Source organism: Ovis canadensis, chromosome 3 (genome assembly GCF_042477335.2).
Source record: "Ovis canadensis isolate MfBH-ARS-UI-01 breed Bighorn chromosome 3, ARS-UI_OviCan_v2, whole genome shotgun sequence".
Taxonomy (NCBI): Eukaryota; Metazoa; Chordata; class Mammalia; order Artiodactyla; family Bovidae; genus Ovis; species Ovis canadensis.
In genome coordinates, this window is record NC_091247.1 from 161,285,782 (window position 1) to 161,309,948 (window position 24,167).

Below are 24,167 nucleotides of genomic sequence, written 5' to 3' on the forward strand. Positions count from 1 at the left end.
CACTGTTTAGTTTGCCACTGTCTCCTCTCTTTGTCCTTAGTGTTAGCCTTCCTACATGTGACACCCAAGTCTCACATATAGAAATGTTGTACTTGTTCAGTTTGTCTGGGGTGCGCCTGGGCACTGGTGTTTAAAATAAACTTTCTAGGTGATGCTAATGTGCGTCCAGGGCTGAGAAGCAATGCTTGAAGCCGTCCAAGAGTCTAGCTAAAGATTTTCTTACTTTTGTCTCTTCCCTGGTTTTTCCCTATAGTAGCTGACCCTTGAACCGTGTTGTAGCTAGGGATGCCACACCCCACATAGTTGAAAATCCATATATAACTTTTGACCCCACCCAAAGTTAACGAATAGCCAATTTTTGACCAGAAGCTATTCTGATAACATAAAGTTTATTAATATATATTTTGTATGTTATATGTATCATATACTGCATTCTTACAATTAAGACAGCTAGAGAAAATATTATCAAGAAAATCATATTTATTGATACAGGAAGTTCATGTTGTCTTTAAAAGATGAACTGTCTATCTATAAGTATCTACATTAATTTGTCTTAAATGGTACAAAGCACTGTAGATGTTACACATATTATAATCACTAGGCAAAAGAAATGAAAAGATAATGTGAAAAAGAAATTTATATTTATGTACAGGCCTAATGGTTCATGCATTGGTAACAAAGCAGCAGCAATATGATCGCTTCATGGTAACCTGGCTTATACAATAATGAATGAATCATAATAAAATGTTTATGGCACACAGTGTTATAGCCATATTCATAATATAGTACTGGGAACATTGTTACTTAAAAAAAACACCTGTGGTGATAGGCTGATACAGTTTCTCCAATTACAAGAAAGAGAAGCATACTGTATGGTATGTAAGTCTTTGAAAGCAGTTATAAACAGTACTATGAGAACTCACACATTATCAATTTTATATTAAGCATTGCCTTGTGCCTATGTAAGGACAGGCGATCCACTTCAACACAAGTCTGTGCCGTGTTCTACACCTATATTTATATACACTTACTGAAAAAAAATCCAAGCCCAAGTGGATCCATCCACACAGTTCAAACCCATGTTGTTCAAGGGTCAACTGTACTTCACTGAGGCTGTGGGGACAAACTCTCCTCTTCCCTCGACTTGGTCCTAGTGGGGGGCCAAGCTTCACTCACCCCAGCTTGACTCATTTAAACTCCCCGCTGTGTCTGGCCGTGAAAACGAGAAGCAAGAGTCTCAGCTCATACTGTGGTGAGGACAGGCCTAGCTTCCTTATTGATGCTTTGATAACTGATACATTATTAATGCAGTTCACTCTCTTTGCTGAAGTAAAGTGCTTCAGTGAGCTGAAAGGCTCACATATCAGAGGTCTTCTAGGTCACAAATGGAGGAGATTGGAGGGCTAAATGTTGGCAGTCTGGTGGGTTAAACTCCCACACTCAACAGCCCTATGCCAGTAAGTATGTATTTAATGATGTGACTGGTGTGAAAAGTCTTATTTTTAAAGCTCGCTATTTTGTTTCTTTTTATGATTTGCAGGTATTTTATTCACATGCCAGCATTGGAAAAAAGGCTCCCATTATGTTACCCTATTACCCAACCTACCACTCAACTTTTCCATGAAGTTCTGAAACTGGTTGAACAGAAACAATCTGTGAAACATTAATAAGAGTATAAAATGTTAATTGGAAGTCAACTTAATATTTATTAGAAATACAGCTATTCCTGTATTCTACAAAAAAGATCTTATTTGAAGGTTCCCTCAATACCTCTCCAAGAGAAGTCTTTAAAAAGAAACTGTTCAATACAATGACATAAAGTGTTGCTGAAGACTAGCATTTTTCTAAAAGAAAAAGTTTAAGACATAAAAGAAACAGAAACCTATGAAGAAGTGTAGAAAGTGCACCCTGATGAGTTTTGGTGTAATAATGGTGACTGGCATGAAGCCACTGACATATCCAAAAATAAATTGCGAGGAGTGTAAATATTGGGCAACAGGATGACACCAGCTGTAAAAATTCTAGTGATGTAAGTATTCATGGAAGAAGGAGCAGAAGAACATAGGTATAGCTGTAAGAAAGGTCAGTTCCTCATTTATCATGGGGAAAGCAGCTTAGACTTGCTTCAACAAAACTAAATGCATTCTGCCTCTCTTAAACAAACCTGGAGCTAATGAGAGCAGTCTTGTAGCATTTCTATGAAAGAGAAACTGTCTATAAGCAGTTGTGGTTCTTCCAGTTATTTCTAAAATGTCTTACTATATCTTATGGCAGTAAACTAATCCAACAAAAACCTTCACTTTGGCATCCCTGCTGAGCTATTGGATTTGCGTTTCTAAGAACTCAGGAACTGGGTCCTGCATTCAACTTACTTAAGGGAGAATCAGAGAAGAATCCAGCACCAAAGAAAGGGCTCCCAAGCCAGACTTGCCTGTGCTGTGCAGTGGAGAGAAAATTAAACTCGGGATATCTGATTCCTGGTTCTGGCTAAGCCACTAACCAGCTGTTTGACCTGGAGAAAGCCAGATCTCCTTTCAGGGCCTCCTCTCCTATGTGGAAGGCTAAAGGTAGAACTTTTTCTCCAAGTTCTCTTCCAGCTCTGACATTCTCTGCCTGTGATGAGACACTTCTTAGCATTCTGTAATGGGCAGTGCATTCCTCTGCTACCCTGGCTCAGTGCCTGGTTGTACACTGATTTCAACAACGCTGTTTTCTTTGGACTAAGCATTTTCCTCCTGGCTGTCATACCATTGCCCCAGAAAGTGTCTGAGCCTTCTGCACTGTCACCCATCCAAGGTTATAAGTCTTCTGCTTTCCAATCTAGGGACAGAAAGGGAGCAAAATGGTGTTTATGAGTGTCCCGGGCTGTCAGATAAGGGGTTATTCCCAAGAGATGGTTAAACAGGAGAATTTGAAAAGATTCTTAAGACAAAGGCAAGCAACACTTGAAACTGGAAAAATGATGGGACAGTAGGCTGACTACTGATGAGTGCGGAGCCTGCAGAGTGACAAGAGCACTGACTCAGCTCTGCCTCGGCTTCCAGGCAGTGCCCTGGCTCTGGGCTAGGCATGGCGAGGCTCTAGAGAGGGCTTGGGGGTCTCTTTCCCACGTGCCTTCTTGTCTGTGTTGCCTCTTCTCTCCCATTAGTTTTGGACCTTGGGAAGTTAAACATCTCTAAGCCCTAATCAAAACAAAAATATAACCTATCCCAGAGGGCTGTTAGATTTAAATGAAAAGGTATTGCTTAGGCACATAAGATGGTATGTGGAAGCAGTAAAGATTCAGTGTATGCATGCTCAGTTGCTGAGTCACGTCTGACTTTTTGTGACCCCGTGGACTGTAGCTTGCCAGGCTCCTCTGTCCATGGGATTATCCAGGCAAGAAATACTGGAGTGGGTTGCCATTTTCCCCATTAGGAGATCTTCCCCACCTAGGGATAAAACCCATGTCTCCTGCATCTCCTGAAATGGCAGGCAGACTCTTTATCACTGAGCCACCCAGGAAGTTTTAGGTTTGGGTACTTATTAAACTACTATCAAAGCTGGCTGAGAACTTAGAGATTAATAAGTGCTTCCCTTATTTCCAGGACCAATTTGGGGACTAGCTATTATACTCAGCCCCCAATCTATACAGCATTGAAGAACAGATTCATTTCATTATTAAACTGAAAATTCAATTTTATATTAGCAGGAGTATGATTTCATTAGGTGACTATTTCTACTGCTCATCACCAAGGACTGTAGACTCTAATTGACATTCACAATGCAAGAGCTGCGTGGGAAATATTCTTCCCAAGGGTGGACAGAAAGCTTTTCAGTCATGTAAACTTTTTTTAACCTTTGATTTAAACAGCTAATTACTAACTGATCAAGCAGACTTTGCCATTCTGTCCTTATAGTGTTCCTAATTGATTCACAGACAGGGTGAGAATACACATATGAAGAGTTTGTTCATTTTACTGAAATCTAGATAATCCAGAAACTATGTTAAGAGGGAAAAGCCTAAAGTCTCTCTGACTGATGATGTATTTTACTTATTTCCATACTGACTCTCACTCACCATTTTTCAGTGTATAGAAATGCCTGAGTATGGTAGTAAGTATGGTATTAAACATGTTCTAAGGCATTTGCTAAAAGTGGTCACAGCTTGTTGACTGGTGATATGTTTCAGCCAGTGGCATTATATTTTCTCTGAGGTTAGACTCACTTGTTTTCTATTTAATGTATTTGTATAGTAGAGAGGTTTCAGTGATAAATGCAGAAGAGAAGCTGGAAATTTCTTGAAAAAATGAATTTAATGGGAATTTCTGAGCAACCTTTAATAGTATTAACTCACTCTGATTTCTCTTGTTCACTGTATTTACTTCTAAAATGCAATACTGACTTGTAAGTTCCACCTGAACTTGGCTCCCTGTAGGATGAAGACAGTCAGCAATTCTTCATCCCATCAGACCAAGCACTCTGTGCCTGTATATCTGTCTTTTGGATCTGAAGATTTTTACATTGGGAGGAAGGTAGAATGATTCTGGCTGGAAATAGGGGTGGTATAACTTGTGACCGAGAGTCCAGATGCTTTGTCAGCAAGACCTTGTTTTGATTCTTGCCCATCTACTTGTTATCAGACTTTTGGCAGGTTATTTAACTTCTTTCAGAACTTCCATTTTGTCAAGCATAAGTTAATAGAAAGTCTGCCTTAAGGGTTTTTGTGAATATTCATTCATTCATATGTAAACAAGTAGTTCTATGGCCAGAATACACAGACAAACCATATGGCACTGCCATTTTCAAGTTCAAAACTATCAATATCTGCAATCTCATATGGTTCAAATAAAACCCCCTTCAATCGATGGTAGCAATTATCCTAACAGAAACACTAACTCACGTTAAGAACTTATTCTTTAAATACATGTCATTAATTCTAATTTCCCAGGTAGTATGGCATTTTGTTATAACATGGCTTATTCTTGCACGGATTTGGATGAACCTTAAATCATGTATTAACAGTTCAATTACAAATTATTAAGTGGGCATAATATAATTTAAAATGTTCAAACAGAATTTAAAATTTCCTTTCCTGCCTTCTCCCCAAATGAAGCAATCTGTTCTTGCACCAGTCTGCCCCTCCTCAGTGAATTTCACTTCATTCACCCTTCCACTCAAAAGAGACAGTTGGGAGGCTTTTGTGTCTTCTCCTTTCTCTTCATCCTCCAAACACAATCCATCAGCAGCGCTTATTGGAAATTCCTTCAAAATATATGAATAATCTACTGACTTCTCATAATTGCTCTACTTTTGTCCAAACCTCCATTACCGAATGCAATAAACTATTTCATTACCTTGTTTTCACCCCTGACTCCTACAAAACCCTTCTCTAAGGTGAGAGTGGACTATTCTTTTGAACAAGGAAATCAATACAATTTATGACTTTAAACCTCTTCTCATTACCCAAGATGAAATCCAAAGTCCTTACCATGGCTTTCAGGTCTTAATGACCTGACCTTTGACTACCTTTGTGACCTAATCCAATCACTCTTCTCACTCACTGCTCCCTAAATACATGGGCCTTTTATGGTTTTCCTTTAAACCTCCAAGTTCTTTCAAGGCTTGGACACTTGCACTAGCAAATGCTTCCCCCCCTCAGACCGTCAAGTGTCACTTCAAAGAGGGCTTTTCTGATCACTCCAAAGTGGCCTCCCAATCACTTGCCTCACTTTGTATTTGTTTACTTACCTGTGTTCTGCAATGCAGTTTAAGAATGTAAGCTTCATGAGAGTCTGGCCCGCATTCATGACTATATCCCAACATCTGGGATAGTGCTATCCCAATATCTGGCTATTCTACAAAGTGCCTCTTCTATGCTGAGTTGAAAGCATGGGCTAAAGAAACATGTAGAAGGAGACCACAGACAGGAGCGCCAGCCCGAGCTGCCACATAACAGCAAACTCGTGAAAAGGCCCCAAGTGAGAGCTCTAGAAGAAGCTCCCAGGCAAGCCACAAATTATGAGACATAATAAAGGGTTGGATTTTTTCCAGCTTTACTGAGGTATAATTGACTAATAAAACCGTAAGGTAGTTAAAGTAAACAATGTGATGATTTGATATTCTTGTGCTCTGTGAAGGGATTTTCCCCACCCTCACCCCCCACCCCCACTCAAGTTAATCCATCCCTTACCTCCCATAGGTACCTTTTTTTTTTTTTTTAAGGGGGAGGGGAACCATTTAAGTTCTACTGTCTTAGCAAATTTCAATTATATAATACAGTGTTATCAGCTATGGTGACCATGTTATACATCAGGTACTCAGACCTTATTCATCTCATAATTGAAAATGTTTATACCCTTAAAAGTTTGGAGAAGTATCAACCTCTCCCTATTTCCCCATCCCAGCCCCTAGCAACCACTTTCTACCCTCTGTTCCTATGAGCTTATCTTTAAAAAAAAAAAAAAAAGTGTTATTTTAAGCCTCTAAGTTTTGGGGTGGTTTATTATGTAGCAATGGGTAAACAGAACAAGGACATTTTCATTTATTTTAAATACATTTACAGCATTCTATCAATGTTAGTGTAATTCCAAATTAAATCATTTGCCGCAATCAAGCACTCTAACCAGCTTAAGTATTTTACTTATCTGTTCTTCCAACTTTTTTCTAAAAGTTGGCGAGTGAAGTCGTTCAGTCGTGTCCGACTCCTTGTGACCCCATGGACTGTAGTCTATCAGGCTCCTCCATCCACAGGATTTTCCAGGCAATAGTACTGGAGTGGGTTGCCATTTCCTTCTCCAGGGTATCTTCCCGACCCAGGAATCAAACACGGATCTTCCTCGTTGACAGATGCTTTATCGTCTGAGCCACCAGGGAAGTCCTTAAAAGTTGACTAAACATGGCTAAAATCATAAAATCATTTTCCCTTTTGTCATTTTAAATGGATTAGACAGTATTCCACAGAATTCTCATCCTTTTAAAATGGGATTTATATTTGTCTAAGCACAACAGGGTCCACACTGTCATTGTGCCTTACTGGGGAGGAACCCTTGGAATCTCACAGCACAAATAACAGCTGACCACATAAGTGCTGACACTTATGATGTGTATGATGAACACCAAGAGGACCAAGACTGCTTCTGCCTTCAACCCTTGCTCTCTGAGCCAGTCCCTAGAAGGGACTGATAAGGAAGTTATACAACATGGAGGAGATAAGGTTTTGAAGGTGTACTGGTTATATATCAGAGATCTCTGGCTTCTAGGTTTAGGAAAAACCTTGGGGCAAAGGGTTTTCTTTTCTTTCCTTTTGTTTTTCTATTTTTCTTTTCCTTTCTTGTTGTCTTCTACTTGGAAGGGGACTTTGCAGAACTAAGAGGGGCTAGAGGTGGAACAAGAGAAAAGAAAGCAAGATTAATATTTGCCCTCAGATTCTGAGAGGCAAAGGGGACCGTTAAATTTCCCTCTGGGCGGTCCACTCCTTTGAAGACCCGAGGAGAGGTGTAGGATTTCAGGGCATAAGCTGTGCCTATAAATAAAGATGTCGGATTTGATGGAGCCACTAATTCCCTTCCTTCCTCTTTCTACTTGTGGTGGTGATGCAGACGGAGTAGTTAGTGACAATGGTAGTGACAGTGGTTAGTGATTTGTTTCGCCAGCAAGGAGGACAGTAGAGGTTTCCCAGGTGGTGCTAGTGGTAAAGAACCCGCCTGCCAATGCAGGAGACAAAAGAGACACAGGTTCAACCCCTGGGTTGGGAAGATCCCCTGGAGAAGGAAATGGCAACCCCCTCCAGTATTCTTGCGGAGAATCCCATGGATAGAGGAGCCTAGTGGGCTATAGGCCATGGGGTCACAAAGAGTCGGACATGACTGAAGTGACTTAGCAGAAGCAGCAGGGCAGTACAGGAGGTGGAGGGTGTAGATCAAGTGGAAGAGGGCCACTGAGGGGTTTTGCGGGCTATTCTGCAATATTAGCCATTATTTAGAACATTGTTCCTACATGGAAATTACTCTGTCTTCAGCACAGCTAACCTGCAAATGAATTTGGAAAGGACACATTTATAAAGGGAGTATTTTATATCCCGGGGCTTCACAGGTGGCTCCATGAAGAATCCACCTGCCAACGCAGGAGACCTGGGTTCTATTCCTGGGTAGGGAAGATCCCTTGGAGAAAGAAATGGCAACCACTCCAGGATTCTTGCCTGGGAAATCTCAGTGACAGAGGAGACTGGTGGACTACAGTCCATGGGGGTCGCAAGAGCCAAACAGCAACTAAACATTTTACATCTATTCCCAACTATAACCACCAGGGGGCAAAATTGGACAAGGAAGACAGAAAAACAATTGCTCTAGGAGTTTTGATTGATGAACTTTTAATTCCTGCTCATCTTCAAAATTAAATTAATTTTTGTTGTCAGCCTTCTTTAATATGTACTCACATAAATCTAGGTGTGAGAAAACTGTTCTTTTGTGCTCAGTCGCTTCAGTCGTGTCCAACTCTTTGTGACCCCGTGTGCTGACGCCCACCAGGCTCCTCTGTCATCCTCTGGGGGATTCTCCGGGCAACAATCCTGGAGTGGGTTGCCATGTCCTCTGCTAGGGTATCTCCCCAACCCAGGGATTGAACCTGCGGCTCCTGTGACTCCTACATTGCAGGTGTATTCTTTACCAACTGAGCCATCTGGGAAGCCCCCATATGTTCTTATAAAATCAGCACAAATGTATAGTTTAAAAGTTTACAAAATTAAATGTAAATTAATATCAATGTCACATGTGATGTTTTGCTCAAACACACCTCTCCTCGCAAAATGAAGATGGTAGAATGTATCACAAAGGCCCTTAAGTTCTCCAGGCTCCTGGCGTCACATTTCACTGTGCTCTTCAGAACTACTGCACATCTTTATGTATAGGCCACGCTAACCTCGGACTGCCCCTTGGCTTGAACATTTCACTATGTTTGAAATCTGCTTGTGTTCTTTTTTTTCCCCAATGTATTGCTATTTTTGAAAATTTTCTTTTAAACTAAAAGAAAAATTTTGAAATATGGTTGATTTACATAGCCACAGTGTTATTTATTTTTTGCCATGCCCCGCGGTATGTGGGATTCTAGTTCCCCAACCAAGGATCAAACCGGTGCCCCCTGCATTGGGAGGGCGAAGAAGTCTTAACCACTAGACCACCAGGGAAGTACCTGCCTCTGTTCTCTTTCTGGCTGAGGACACTCAAAGTTCCCCCACTTAGGGACAAACAGTGGCCCAACATAAACAATGCAAACACAGGCATTCCACTGAAATAAAAATGAAACTTTAAACTTCCTAAGACACTCCACAGACTTTCAAGCTGAAGCCAAGACCCCAATTTGAGAGGCTCTGCTGCAGAGGCTAAAGGGCTCACAATGTTTTAAGTATGGTGACTTAACATCATGGTGTCCCTGGATGGTTTACGCTTTCCCCCCCACCCCCCAGCACTTCTGCTATATTTTCAATAGTGTCCTCATTTGGATGATAAAGTAATAAGGTTATATCTGTACCCTGGTTAGAAGCCAGTCTCAGTGTGGAATTTTAGGATCACTGCCTTAGCAGTGGTAGTTAAGAAGCAAAAGTTAAACCTACTTAGAGAAGCTTCTCGGGCTTTGTTGAGAAGCATATCCAGTCTAATAAGAGTAAAGCTTCGGGGGTTCAACCAAACTTTTGATATGTTCTGATCTTCTTTTGTGACTCAGAAGTGTCAGGGGTTCCCCTGAATCCCCCACATTAACAAAACACCACCTCAAAACACAGGCTGTAAAAAAGGAAATATTAATATATAGAGTGAAAGATTTCATCACACTGAGGATTCTCTGATATTTGAGAGCATACAAGGTCATTTTTGGGTAGGAGGGGTGAAACTTCTGAGAAGGCCACATTTACTCAGAGAAGCTGGAAGACTGGACAGCAGTTTTGTAACTGTATGACATAATTTGGCTAGCATGATGCTTTGGGCTTGCTACACAACAAAATGATTCCTCACCGCCAAGTCTCAAGACCAAATTCAGTTGCCAATGTGACTTCAGATGGTTCTGTGTTAGCAATAATGAAAAGATGCCACAAAATAGTGATTTTCAAGGAGGCGGAGAAAAATTTCTCTACAATGCCCCATAGACAAATTTGCTGAGACTGGTCTGTTGAAGTGGATACTAATGACAGCATTCTGGCAACTCTGAGTTCCATTCCTTCAGATGACGACGATTATTAGCATTATTTCATATTTATCAAGCCCCAACTGGAGCAACTTGTCATAATGGACAGGGAAGAGAGAGGGGGGGAAAAAGCACCATCTGTCCTTGGCATATGTGCTGGGGATACTTAATGTGGCGACAATGTCTAAATGTGGTCTGTCAGAGGTTTGGGAGGTTTCACACAATTTTCAGGGATCTTGCTGTCCCAGAGAGTTTGGATTTAGTTGGACTAATTTGGAGTTAGTTGGATACTTAAGATGTACAAAAATTAATAAAACTGGGTCTCTGTTCTAAAAAGCTAAATTCTCTAAGCTAAACTGAGTACAACCTTCAAAACTTTTGCCATATCATCTGTATTTTTATTTACTCCATATTTTTCTAACATCATTTACTCCATATTTTTCTAACATCATTATTTACTCCATATTTTTCTAACACCATTTCTAGTACCTCTACCTAGTTTAGAGTATCTGGGAAATCATGGAGTTGATGTTCTAGATATATATATTTAAATACTTGTGCTTACATATTTCTAATATGCATTTTTAAATAAACACAATTCTAAAAATTTCAAATGCCTTTACCTTGGACTATCTAAAATCATCTTTGTACCACTCTATGGGAATGATAACAGTAAGGAACACTTAAAGAAGATATTATAAGGGTAGAATAAGTCAGATGGTACAGGTATAAAGAAAGGGTTACAAGAAATCACAGAAAGAAGTTTAATTCTGATTGGGTTCATTAACAAGGCCGAACTTAGAAGATTTAGTATTTGTGGAGATTTTAAAAGTATCTACGTGGGTAATATTGTTTCATAAATGTGTAATTTTTTTTTCAAACTAAAGATGGCAAAAGATTTGACAAAGCTTGGTGATGAGTGCACAGATATCCCTATATTATTATCTTCTCTGTGTGCTTGAAATACTCTATGATAATAATAAAATGTGTCTAGGATTTGGAGAAGAGAAAAGCATTCCAAGTAGAAAAGAAAGTATGAGTGAAGGCACAGAATCCTGAAATTCAGGTGAGGTGTCTCCAGCAGAGGCCTCCCCAGTGGCTCAGTCGTAAAGCCTTCTTGCCTGGAGAATCCTATGGACAGAGGAGCCTGGTAGGCCACAGTCCATGGCGTCGCAAAGAGCTGGACATGACTGAAGCGACTCAGCACATGCACATCTTCGGTAGAAGGTAAGCGTCAGAAAATTAAGTTGTGGCAGATCATGTGGGACACTGGCTAAGTGTTCCTGAAGAAGACGTCTGCAGGCATGGGACATCCCTGGAGGTTTCTGATGAACAATATATAACCAGAGCAGTAGATTAGGAGTAGAACTCTGGGAGAGAACTGCAAGATGTGGAGAGCCCAGATTTGGAAGGATCTTATAATAATGACTCAAGTGAAAATATGGTAGTCTCCCTAAGACCAATAACATCCTAATTTGCTCCCTTGTTCTGCTCGTTTGCATCCCCTATTTTTATTTTTTAAAAATCCATTTCTACTGGGCAGTGATATTTCCTCCTTCCTATCCTAGATTCTTTGCAGTCTCATCAACTACACTGTAGACAAGTCTCATCCAACTATATTTTCTGTAAATGAACAGACAGTAAACATTTTATGCTTTGCAGGCCACACAGTCAATGTTGTAACTATTCAGTTCTGTTGCAGGGAGCCACAGACAATACAAAATAAATTGGTGAGACTGTATTTCCCTAAAACTTTATTTATAGACACTGAAATTGAAATTTTCAGATAAATATTCTTCTTTTGATTTTTTCAACATTAAAAAAATGTAAAAACCATTCATAGTTTTCACACTGTATAAAAATAAGCTGTAAATTACAGAAATGCAAAACAAAACCTAATGAGATATCATTCCTCACCCCTTGATGGCTATAATCAAAAAGACAAATAATAACACGTGTTGGCAAGAATATGCAGAAGCTGCAACCCTCATACATTACTGTGGGAATTATAAAATATCACAGCAGCCTTGGAAAACAGTTTGGCAGTTTCTCAACCATCTAAGCAGGGAGTTATATATGATCTAGCAATTCCACTCCTACGTATATACCCAAGAGAAATGAAAATATATGTCCACACAAAACACTATACACAGATGTTCATGGCAGCATTATTCATCATAGTCAAAGTGTGGAAACATCCATTTCATTCTCTTGGCAGTAAGAAAGTAAGTAGCATTGCTGTGCCACAACCTGGATGAATCCTGAAAACGTGCTAAGTGAAAGAAGCCAGTTGCAAAAAAACCACCTACTGTATGATTCCACTTATAAGAAACGTCCAGAATATGCATATCTATAGACAAAAAACAAAAAAAAGAATACGAGGGCTGGCAGGTTTTGGTGAACAGGGAGAGGGACTGCTCATGGGTGAGGGTTTTCTGGGGATATGTGATGAAAATGTTATGAAATCAATTGTGGCGAAGATAGTGCAACTCAATAAATACACCAAAAACCCACTGAACTGTACACTTTAAAAGGGCAACTGTAGGGCATGTGAATTATATCTCAATAAAGCTGTTAAAAAGTAAATAATGGGCTGCAGGCTAACTGTTCCCACAGGTGGCAGTTTTCCAGCCTCTGCAGTAGACACCAGATGAACTGGCTGCTTTCAGAAGTTTACTAGTAGACTCGGCTATTTCAACTTGGAAAATTCAGTTTAGGAGAGCTGGAAGATAACTGTAGACAGGCTTTTGTTCTTGGGTCCTGCTGATGAGGCAATCTATAAGTCTCACAGATGTGTGATATAAGCAATGATGAATTTCCGTTTATAAAGTCAGGAATTTAGCCCACACACTCAGATACACTCAGATTCTTTGTGGTTTCCAACAGTGAGGTCCTGCAAAGCCACCAGGCTTCGAGGACCTTCACCTGGTCCCAGCCGAGCTGCCCAGGCAAGTATTTTGTCCATCTTTATTCCTATAGACCAGCTGGCTGCTTAGCTGAAATTCTCCAGCATCCCATGATTTAAAAACAAAGCTTTGGGACTTCCCCAGTGGTCCAAGGGCTAAGACTCCACGCTCCCAATGCAGGGAGTCCAGGTTTGATCCCTGATTAGGGAACTAGATCACACATGCTGCTGCTGCTGCTAAGTCGCTTCAGTTGTGTCCGACTCTGTGCGACCCCATAGACGGCAGCCCACTAGGCTGCCCCGTCCCTGGGATTCTCCAGGCAAGAACAGTGGAGTGGGTTGCCATTTCCTTCTCCAATGCATGAAAGTGAAAAGTGAAAGTGAAGTCGCTCAGTCGTGTTTGACTCTTAGCGGCCCCATGGACTACAGCCCACCAGGCTCCTCCGTCCATGGGATTTTCCAGGCAAGAGTACTGGAGCGGGGTGCCATTGCCTTCTCCGAGATCCCACATGCCATAACGAAAGATCCCGTGTACCACAACCAAGGCCAGGAACAGACAATTAAGTAAATAAATAAACAAAAGCAAAGCTTTCTCTCATTACCTCTTTAAAGAGGCAATGTGAGGTGTGACGGTAAATTTAATCTAAATTTTTCTTCTTATAATTAGAGTCTTGGCCAAGGCAACTGCTTAGATAGTTTCTGTACTGTAACTGTGGCACTAGGCATTCATTCCACCAATATTTGTTTAGTAGGTATGTGTCAGGCACTATTCCAACCGCTAGAGATACAGTAAACAAGAAATTAAAAACCCCTGACTTCATGGCATGGCATTTACATTCTAATAAGATGAAGTCTCCTCCTCTTCTTTCTGCATCTTTCCATCATGAACTACTATATTATCATGAATTAATCTTGAGTAAGATTCCTGTGCCTCAAGAGAAGTCATTTCACCTCTCCCTCTGTTTCTAGACAGGACAGATCTATACTCATCCACAGGGACGTCCTGTGAATTCCGTCCACAATAGAATTTCAGAACACATACTTCTTCCCATCTTTACTAGTCCAAACCAATATCATTAACACCTACGTTACAGCAATAGCTTTTTTAGAGGTCTCCTGAATCTTAAATTTCTCCACAGTTACTTTTAAAATAATAAAATCTGATTACATCCTTTTATTTAAAACTTTCCAATAGCTTTTTCATTTTTCTTAGGATTAAGTCCAAAATATATAACCTGGCCCATAGTGGCATTACATGTCCTGGTCCCTACCTACCTCCCCTCAAATCACTCTACCCTTGGCTCAAAATTTTCCTACCACATCGGTCTTCTTTTTTTCCCATCCTTCTCCACCCCCACGTTTTCTCTTTATCTGGAGCATGCCAAGCCCTTTCATACCTCATTCATACTTGTATTCACAAAATTCAGCTTCACTTTCTCAGTAAAGCTACCTTTGACTCCACTCTATCATAGACGTTGAGTTATTAGACAAATAAGTTATGTTATTATTTACTTAATAAATGCCATCTCCAGTGATGATGAGCTCCTTACAAGGGCCTTATATCATCTGTTTATGATTATATCTCCTTACCTAGCTCAGGATCTGGCTGATCACAGATGCTCAACAGATGTTTTCAATAAGAAATGGATATTCTGAAAAACATCAATTAAGACAGGAAGACTATGAAATTACTTCAAAAATGTAAAAGTATTTTAAGTACATACATTATAACTTAGAATAAAGAGAATGAGAAAAAGGATAGAAATATGATTAGAAAAGAAGGAAATGAGATGGGGAGAGAGTGACAAAAAGGACATAGAGTCATGGCTCTAAGCAACAGAAGAAGCGTGGTAAAAAGAATATCATTTAAAATAAAAACTGGTGAGGGTTTGATTGAAGCATCATTTATTTTAGGAATAATGCTTTTACGAGACTTGGAAAGTTATAATTTAGGACTGTAACTCATGTAGCGGTCAGAATAAAGACCATCCCAAATTTTTGAAAAGGACAGTTTTTTCCACTTCTTTGCATCTTTTGTCTTAAATCCTTAGAATCTTCTGAATGAGATATTACATGCCTTCCTCAGGAGAACTATAAGTTTTAGGAAATAAAACACATAGTGCTGTGCTTGCTTTTAAGAGGGAAGCTTTCAGTTCACTTCCAGCCTTAATTCTTGGATAATCTGTGCTTCATCTCCTCTCTCTTCAATCTCTGCATATGGTGGTAGCTAACTATTTAAAATTGGGGGAGAATTTTTAGTTTGATTATTAAGTGTCAAGACGAGGTCATTTGTAGAAAAAATGTTTAATAATATGCAGAAAGCACAGCTCCAAAAGTCTCCATGAAGACCTTTGCCCTACATGTAAATGGATAAATGGATGGAAATGTCAACTTTAGGTAACACAGGTGAGAACAACAGAACTGAAAGATTAGATGAATTAACATTTAATGATACACACATACTGAGGAAAAAAAAACATGCAAAAGATCTTCTCTGAGGAACACAAGATATAAATTTTAATGACGTTACTAAAAGAATTAAGTCCATGATCATTTAAAACACAGGGAGAGTCCTTTTGTCTTAATGAGGGCTCCAATCCTTTACAGAATTACTAGAAAGAAAATGTTGATCAATACAACTCCAATCTATTTGGGAGTTTAAACAGTGTCCATTTATGAGAACAACATTTATATTCTATTAAGAAAACTGCTAAAAAATTTTCTGGGGTTCACAGTACAGCATTAGTAAAATTGAATACTATAATTATTTCAACAACTAATTACTGAGTTCCTGCTTTTGCATTTCAGCTGAGCTATTTCAAATCCTAAGCAATGATGCTGTTAAAATGCTGCACTCAATATGCCAGCAAATATGGCAACTCAGCAGTGGCCACAGGACTGGAAAAGGTCAGTTTTCGTTCCAATCCCAAAGAAGGGCAATGCCAAAGAATGTTCAAACTACCACACAATTGCACACATTTCACACGCTAGCAAAGTAATGCTTAAAATTCTCCAAGCCAGGCTTCAACAGTGTGTGAACTGTGAACTTACAGATGTTCAAGCTGGGTTTAGAAAAGGCAGAGGAACCAGATATCAAACTGCCAACATCCACTGGATCATAGAAAAAGCAAGAGAATTCTAGAAAAACATCTACTTCTGCTTCATTGACTATGCTAAAGCCTCTGACTGTGTGGATCACAACAAACTTGAAAAATTCTTATAAAAGAGATGGGAATACCGGAACATCTTACCTGCCTCCTGAGAAACCTGTATGTAGGTCAGGAAGCAACAGTTAAAACCGACATAGAACAATGGACTGGTTCCAAATTGGGAAAGGAATATGTCAAGGCTATATATTGTCACCCTGCTTATTTAACTTATATGCAGAGTGCACCATGCAAAATGCTGGGCTGGATGAAGCAAATGCTGGAATCAAGACTGCTGGGAGAAATATCAATAACCTCAGATATGCAGATGACACCACCTTAATGTCAGAAAGCAAAGAGGAACTAAAGAGCCTCTTGATGAAGCTGAGAGAGGACAGTGAAAAAGCTGGCTTAAAACTCAACACTCAAAAAACGAAGATCATGGCATCCAGTCCCATCACTTCATGGCAAATAGATGGAGAAACAATGGAAACAGTAACAGACTTTATTTTCTTGGGCTCCAAAATCACTGCAGATGGTGACTGCAGTCATGAAATTAAAAGACACTTGCTCCTTGGAAGAAAAGCTATGACAAACCTAGACAGTGTATTAAAAACAGAGACATTACTTCACCGACAAAGGCCCACATAGTCAAAGCTATGGTTTTTCCAGTAGTCATGTATGGATGTTTGAGAGTTGGACCGTAAGGAAAGCTGAATGCTGAAGAAATGATGCTTTTGAACTGTGGTGTTGGAGAAGACTCTTGAGAGTCCCTTGGACTGCAAGGAGATCAAACCAGTCAATCCTAAAGGAAATCAATCCTGAATAGTCATTAGAAGGACTGATGCTGAAACTGAAGCTCCAACACTTTGGCCACCTGATGCAAACAGCCGATTCATTAGAAAAGACCCTGATGCTGGGAAAGATTGAAGGCAGGAGAAGGGGGAGACAGAGGATGAGACGGTGGGATGGCATCACTGACTCAATGGACAAGAGTTTGAGCAAACTCTGGGAGATGGTGAAAGGGAAGCTTGGCGTGCTGCAATCCATGGAGTCACAAAAAGTTGGACACAACTGAGTGGCTGAATAACAACAACAATTACTGAGTATCAACTATGGGCAAGTTACTGTAAAGATGAATGAGGCCCAGTGCCAATCTTCAAGATTACTATATGGCAAGCTTGTAAAACATTAACTATAGAGATAATTTTGTGATAAAATAGTCGAGAATAAATGACCAGGAGGTACAGAGTTTTATGAGTTAGAAGGCAAAAAGGCTTGGTTTTACCTTATTGAGATCATCAATAAAATCTTCATGAAGGAAGTAGCGTTTGAATGAGGCTTGAATAACAGTAACTTTTGCATATTCTGGGATATGAGAAAAGAATATTCCAGGCCATTGGTACAATAACAGCAAAGGTACCAAAGTGGGAAAGCAGGAGAGATTTTTAGGCAACTCAGTAACTATTTTGCCAAAGTATAAATTGGATGTTTTGGGGAGAGGGCAGTTGGATACACCACAATTGGACAATAGGTTGGAGGCAGGTTGTGAGGAGCTTTTCAAATTCGTTCCCTCACTTCTTCAGCATTGACTGAGCACCTGCGCCCACCATTGTTTTAAACACAAGGGTCAAAAAACAGGAGAGGAGAGTGCTGGAAGCATGTCAACTGTGTCTTCACAAACATTCACCACTATAAGCCTAAACATTCTTTTCATAAAATGAAGTCATATTATTTGTCTGCTCCCCAAACTTCATACTGAATTAGTCAAGCTTATTAATGGTGTACCTGAGCCCATGAGATCCCTGTCTCACAGGGGTTCAAAAGTAATTTTGAGAAAGAAAGAAACAAATTTGCAACCAAATATACTTTTCATTATACACTCTTATTTCCAGGAACTAGGTCAAATTGCTTAGCAGATTTGGAAGGATTTAACCTATCCCTCTCTGGCAATGGCAACCTCTGCAGCTTGTTCCATGAGAGGCTGGTCCCATTTGGTTTATCCCAGTGGGGTGATATCATGACGATAATCACATCCCAGTAGCTGATCCACCGACCAGCTAAATTTGGACTTTATCAACTGGAAGCAACTGCTAAAGAATTCTAAGGACAAATTCTTGCAGCTGTTTTCAGCCTCAAACATGACTGGAATATCAATCTGTAAGCTGGAGGTGGCACATGCTGAGAATCTGTTGAAACTACAGGAACCCAGATTTAAAAGTGGCAAATTTTAGGCACCCCCTGGCTATTAAAACAAAGAGGCTATGTCCACATTTAAATACTTTTAAAAAGAAATGTGAAATAATAAAACATTAAGAGTAGAAATGAAAGTCATTGACATGCAGGGCAATTATATAGATGACAAATTAAAATGAAATGTAAAAATATATTAGGGGAAAGGCTACACTAAAAGATTATCATTCACTCAAAACGTTATAAGAAGAAGGTTTCCCAGGCTGAGTGTTCACTGAATATAAGGTGCCCAAAAAGCTTTCTCAGTTTGAAGTTCAAATCTGGGGAACTCCCTGTCCTCTGGGCTTTAACCCACGCCTGACATTACTCGTTCAGGAACTGCTGCCAACGTTGTCTTTGCATCCAAGCAGAAAACAGCACTGCAAGTCTTCACAAAAAGCCTCTGGGCCTTGAATGGCCTTACTGATGCAAGTGAATTTACTTACTCATCTATCTACTACTCACATGTTAGTCTTCTGATAAGATAGAGAGTCTTAGAGTACCTAATCTTTGTCCTTTCACCCCCTCCAATCTGAAATGCAAGTTGGGCCAGTCCAATTAGGAAAATGGCCTAGTTTTGATCCTCTAGATAAATATAGGAGGGTTTTTTTTTTCAGGGTGGGGGGATTGTTGCAAGGCTTACAGGATCTTAATTCCTGATCAGGGGCTGAACCCACCCCCTCGGCAGTGAAAGTGCAGAGTTCTAACCACTGGACTGCCAGGGAATTCCCAGGAGTCATTTTTAAAATCAGATTTCTGCTGGGTGACTCTCTCTATAGCTTAGAAAGGAAGACACAGCAGAAATATAATTTATTCAATTCAGTCAATCAGTATATGTGTTTTAGTGCCTAATATATTCTTAGCACTGTGTTTGATGCTATCAGGACGAGAAGTGTCAGAGGCTAATAGTCAGAGGTACAGGATCAACACAAATAAATAAGGAAGGTATAAGACAGTACATGCTGAGCTGTTATCTCTCTCCTTTGTATATACTGTGCTAAGAAGGCACCCTGTCAAACTGCCTTGCTACCATGGTGACAGTTACTAAGAATGCACAGACCCACATGTGAACAGGTTACAGAGTTCTGTTTTGCTGTTGTTCTTGTTTCTAACTATGCAGTTTCTTCAGTGAGATGAATGGTGCTTAATATCAGTCTCCAATTTTCTCTATGAATTCTCTGTATTCAAGTCCTTAAAGAGCACCCCAGCCCATCCAGGCATATCCTGCACAGTCTGGGGGTCGTTCCTGTTGCTTGGGGATCAGGCTTTAACCTTTCATGTGTAGTGTCAAATGACCTCAAGTGTCCCAGGCCTCTAGGTTTACTTGGCCCTTTAATACAAAGGTTATGATTCCCCAAGGCTACCCCAAGGTTAAGAAGGAATTCTTGATCGTTTCTAAATTTCTGTGTTTTAGTGGCTGCTATCTCCTCTTTCCCCCACTTCATCCTAGTTGTCACCACTGCCCCACCTCATTTATTCCCCAAGCACCATTCTGCACAAGTGGTTGCTCATAAAAGACTTACTGAATGTCTGGGAATTACAAGAGGAATTAGTGCACTGGCAACCCACTCCAGTATCCTTGCCTGGAGAATCCCATGGACTGAGGAGCCTGGTGGAGATCACAAAGAGTCGGACACAACTGAGTGACTTTACTTACTTAAGCACAGGACAGAAAATAGAAGTATCCAGAAGTTCTATGGTCCTTTTCAACACAGGGAATTTATCACTATGTTTTCTTCTCCGGTACTGCCTGCTGCCATTTTGCTCAGATTTCCTTCTCCTTCATCTCTTTTCTGAGTTCCACAGGTTCCAAATCACTGTAATTTTATTACTCCAAACAAAGTTTTAAAAATTCTCATTGTCAAACCATCCCCATAGAGACTAGCTCACAATCCCAAAGGCTGGTCTTTTTTTTTTCCTCTTTCCTCAAACAAAATCTCCATTTACCCCAGAGGTGAATTTTGCTGCTCCCCTAGAATGTAATATCAAAGTGAAAGTCACTCAGTTGTGTCTGACTCTTTGTGAACCCATGAACTTAGCCCGCCAGGCTCCTCTGTCCATGATATTCTCCAGGCAAGAATTCTGGAGTGGGTTGCCATTCCCTTCTCCAAGGGATTTTCCTGACCCAGGGATTGAACTCAGGTCTCCTGCACTGCAGGCAGATTCTTTACCATCTGAGCCACCAGGGAAGCCATAATGTAAAATAGCAGCTAAATACAATTACTTTTTAAAAGGTACTTATTTTCTTTCCCTTTCACATGCTTTTGGGCTTTGTTTAATCTGCATTCATGGTAACATTGTTTTCGAGACTGAACTACTGACATAAGTCAAAGTTTCAGAAACATTATGCCTTCTCCATAGGTCATTTATATGTTTACAGAGAATTTTATTTCGTTTTTTTTCTTTTTAAACTTCATTTCCTAAAAAAGGGAGCAGAATAAAAACTGGTCCCCTATAGAGAACTCCCTACTATATCTGGCATTATCCACAGGCCAAGAGTATTTTATATGCATGCAACACAATTTTTATAAAAGAAACATTTTCACATTCAGTCTCCGGAATAGACAACTGGGCAGTGAACACAGCCCTGCTCTAAGGAAAAGAATCTCACTCTGACTACAGAAACATCTCCAAAAATGTTGAGGACTGATTTCTTGGAGGCATACTCAAATTACATTTGAATGTCACCCCCAAAAGAAAGTAACATATGACAGTAAAGAGGAGAAAAATTGATGAATACTTCCCCTGGGAAAGATCTCAATCTATACATTTATTTTTTACCTCTTAAGAGCCTGTTTCGTACTATGCAGGATACTGGACTAGGTATCACGGAAGATGTGAGGAAGCAAAATTGAAATCCCACAGAAGCTTAGACTTCAGAGGGTGAAGAAAGTTTCACTATACAGAAGTAATAATTACTGAATGAAAAACAAAGTAGAATTTATTCATAGAGTCCTAGAATTTCAGAACTTCAAGTGTTTTTAAAAATTAATTTTTATTAGAATATGGGGCTTCCCTTGTGGCTCAGCTGGTAAAGAACTCACCTGCAATGCGGGAGACCCAGGTTCAATCCCTGGGTTGAGAGGATCCCCTGGAGAAGGGAAAGGCTATCCACTCCAGTATTCTGGCCTGGCGAATTTCAAGGACTGTACAGTCCATGGGGTCACAAAGAGTTGGACACGACTGAGCAACTTTCATTATATTGGAGTATAGTTGTACCTATATAGGTACTGCTGCTGCTACTGCTAAGTCGCTTCAGTCGTGTCCGACTCTGTGTGACCCCATAGACGGCAGCCTGCCAGGCTCCCCTGTCCCTGAGATTCTCCAGGCAAGAATACTGGAGCGGGTTGCCATTTCCTTCTCCAATGCATGAAAGTGAAAAGTGAAAGTGAAGTCACTCAGTTGTGTCCGACTCTTAGCGACCCCATGGACTGCAGCCCACCAGGCTCCTCCATCCATGGGATTTTCCAGGCAAGAGTATTGGAGTGGGGTGCCATTGCCTTCTCCGTATATAGGTACACAGAGAGTCAAATAGGGATACATATAGAGGGAGTATTGGTGGAACTACTCTTTGCTCTGCCAAAAAGCCAGAAAGTTACCTTTTTTTGCTTTTACCATGTAGATATCAGCACACAAAAGTATGGAGCAAAGAAAATAGGAAAAGAAACGCTATTTGGGATGTTATAATATTGGAATTACTTATTTTTCTTAACAAATAATACACCAAGTTTCTACCTTTAAGGCATTTAGTCTAGTGGAGGAATAAAGTGAAAGTCACTCAGTCATGTCTGACTCTTTGCAACCCCATGGATAGTCCATGGAATTCTCCAGGCCAGAATACTGGAGTGGGTAGCCTATCCCTTCTCCAGCAGATCTTTCCGACCCAGGAATCAAACAGGGGTCTCCTGCATTGCAGGCGGATTCTTAACCAGCTGAGCTACCAGGGAAGCCCGGAAGAAGAAACCGGGCTATTATGATATAGAGAACTACACAGGTCACATAGCTAGAGCTAAGACCTAGGGAAACTCACAAGAGGCATTCCATTCTATACAGGTGGAGGTAGAGAAGGGAGTGTCAGAGATTTCTCAAGTAAAGGAATAAGGAGTTGGCCAAAGACGAGAAGAGGCGGAAGGGGCCTAAAGCCACAATCTAGTTGTGGTGGGTGCCCTGAACTGGCTCTCAGCATTTATGCCAAACCTCTAGTATTTCTTTTCAATATTTATTTGGCTGGGTTGGGTCTTAGTTGGGTCACGCAGGATCTTTTGTTGAGGTACAGACTCTCTAGTTGTGACAAGCGAGCTCCTGAGCACGTGGGGTCAGTAGCTGCTCTGTGGCATGTGGGATCTTAGTTCCCCAACCAGGGATCAAACCTATGTCCCCTTCATTATGAGGCAGATTCCTAACCACTGGACTACCAGAGAAGTCCTCTAGTGTTTCTGAGACTGCAGGTGTCATTGTTGTTATTCAGTCACCAAGTCGTGTCCAACTGTTTGCAACCCCATGGACTGCAGCATGCCAGGCTCCCCTGTCCCTCACCATCCTGGAGTTTGCCCAAGTTTATGTCCATTGAATCGGTAATGCCATCTAACCATCCTATCCTCTGTCGTCCTCTTTTGCTTTCAATCTTTCCCAGCATCAGGATCTTTTCCAACGAGTTGGCTCTTCACATCAGGTGGCCAAAATATTCCAGCTTCAGCTTCAGCAGCAGTCCTTCCAATGAGTATTCAGGGTTGACTTCCTTTAGGATTGACTGGTTTGATCTCCTTGCTGTCCAGAGGATTTTCAAGAGTCTTCTCCAGCCCCATAGTTCGAAAGCATCAATTATTCAGCGCTCTGCAGATGTTAAAGAAGAATAAAAACCACACCTCCCCCATCTCCGTGCAGTTAGGGTTCTGTTGCTGCCAATTAGAAGCACTGGGAAGATGGATCGAAGGTTGGAGCCACCTGCTCTGTTTCTGCCAGTAAACTCAGCTGTGAACACGCTGGGCTTTACTAACTAGTCTAGGTACTAACTTCTTGGGTGCTGAGAGGTAGTCCCAGGAGCAGCATTGGCTCTCTGTTAACAGTGACAGTGTTGAGTCTTTGAACTCAACAGCACCAAAGGTGTCCCCGGATGCCCTAGCTCTCTGTCTACAGCAGAGATCGCCTCTTGCCTGGTAAACCAGCCCAGCAGTCTTGTCCTAGTAAGCAATCCTGGAGGCCCCACTTTTATCTCTTCAGACTTTCCAGTAACTCTGTAAGCTCCTGATTCCCTGTATTAAATCTCCTGTTGCAACATATGAGTGGGTCCTATTTCATGCACCAAATACACCAAATAAATACAAAAATACACAGTGTGCCATGAGTAATATTATTTGCAAGGGTCATCAAATAAGGGACCAAGATAGTATATATGTATCTTAGGCACTGCCGGACCCTGCGATCTTGATCTACTTTTCTTTCCCCACCCCTCCTAAGTGTTAAGTACATTCACATTATTGTGCAACGATCTCCAGAATATTTTCATTTTGCAAAACTGAAACTCTATACTCCTTAAACAGCAAATCCCCATTCCCCTCTCCCAGCCACTGGCAACTACTGCAATTCTACTTTCTGTCTCTGTAAATTTAACTATTCTAGATACCTCACATAAATGTAATCGAATATTCATCTTTTCTCAATTGGTTTATTTTACTTAGCATAATGTCCTTATAGTCCATGTTGTAGCATGTGACAGGACTCCCTCCCTC

At 40.6% G+C, this 24,167-nt stretch overlaps 2 protein-coding genes across 7 annotated transcripts in view; one reads left to right on the plus strand and one right to left on the minus strand.

Moving 5' to 3' along the window:
- Window positions 1-4,136, plus strand: part of C3H12orf56 (chromosome 3 C12orf56 homolog) — an 86,858-nt gene extending 82,722 nt beyond the window's left edge. The window contains exon 13 of the mRNA XM_069584746.1: window positions 1,541-4,136. Coding sequence (XP_069440847.1) covers window positions 1,541-1,667 — 127 coding nt within the window. The 3' untranslated portion in view covers window positions 1,668-4,136. The remainder of the gene's footprint in view (window positions 1-1,540) is intronic.
- The window catches only part of XPOT (exportin for tRNA), a 175,880-nt gene that overhangs the window by 136,991 nt on the left and 14,722 nt on the right, over window positions 1-24,167 (minus strand). For 3 of the 6 annotated variants that reach the window (XM_069584743.1, XM_069584739.1, XM_069584740.1), the window contains exon 2: window positions 14,651-14,712. The exons of the other annotated variants lie outside the window; for them this stretch is intronic. The gene's annotated coding sequence lies outside the window, so the exon portion shown is untranslated. The remainder of the gene's footprint in view (window positions 1-14,650; window positions 14,713-24,167) is intronic. 6 annotated transcript variants of the gene reach the window in all.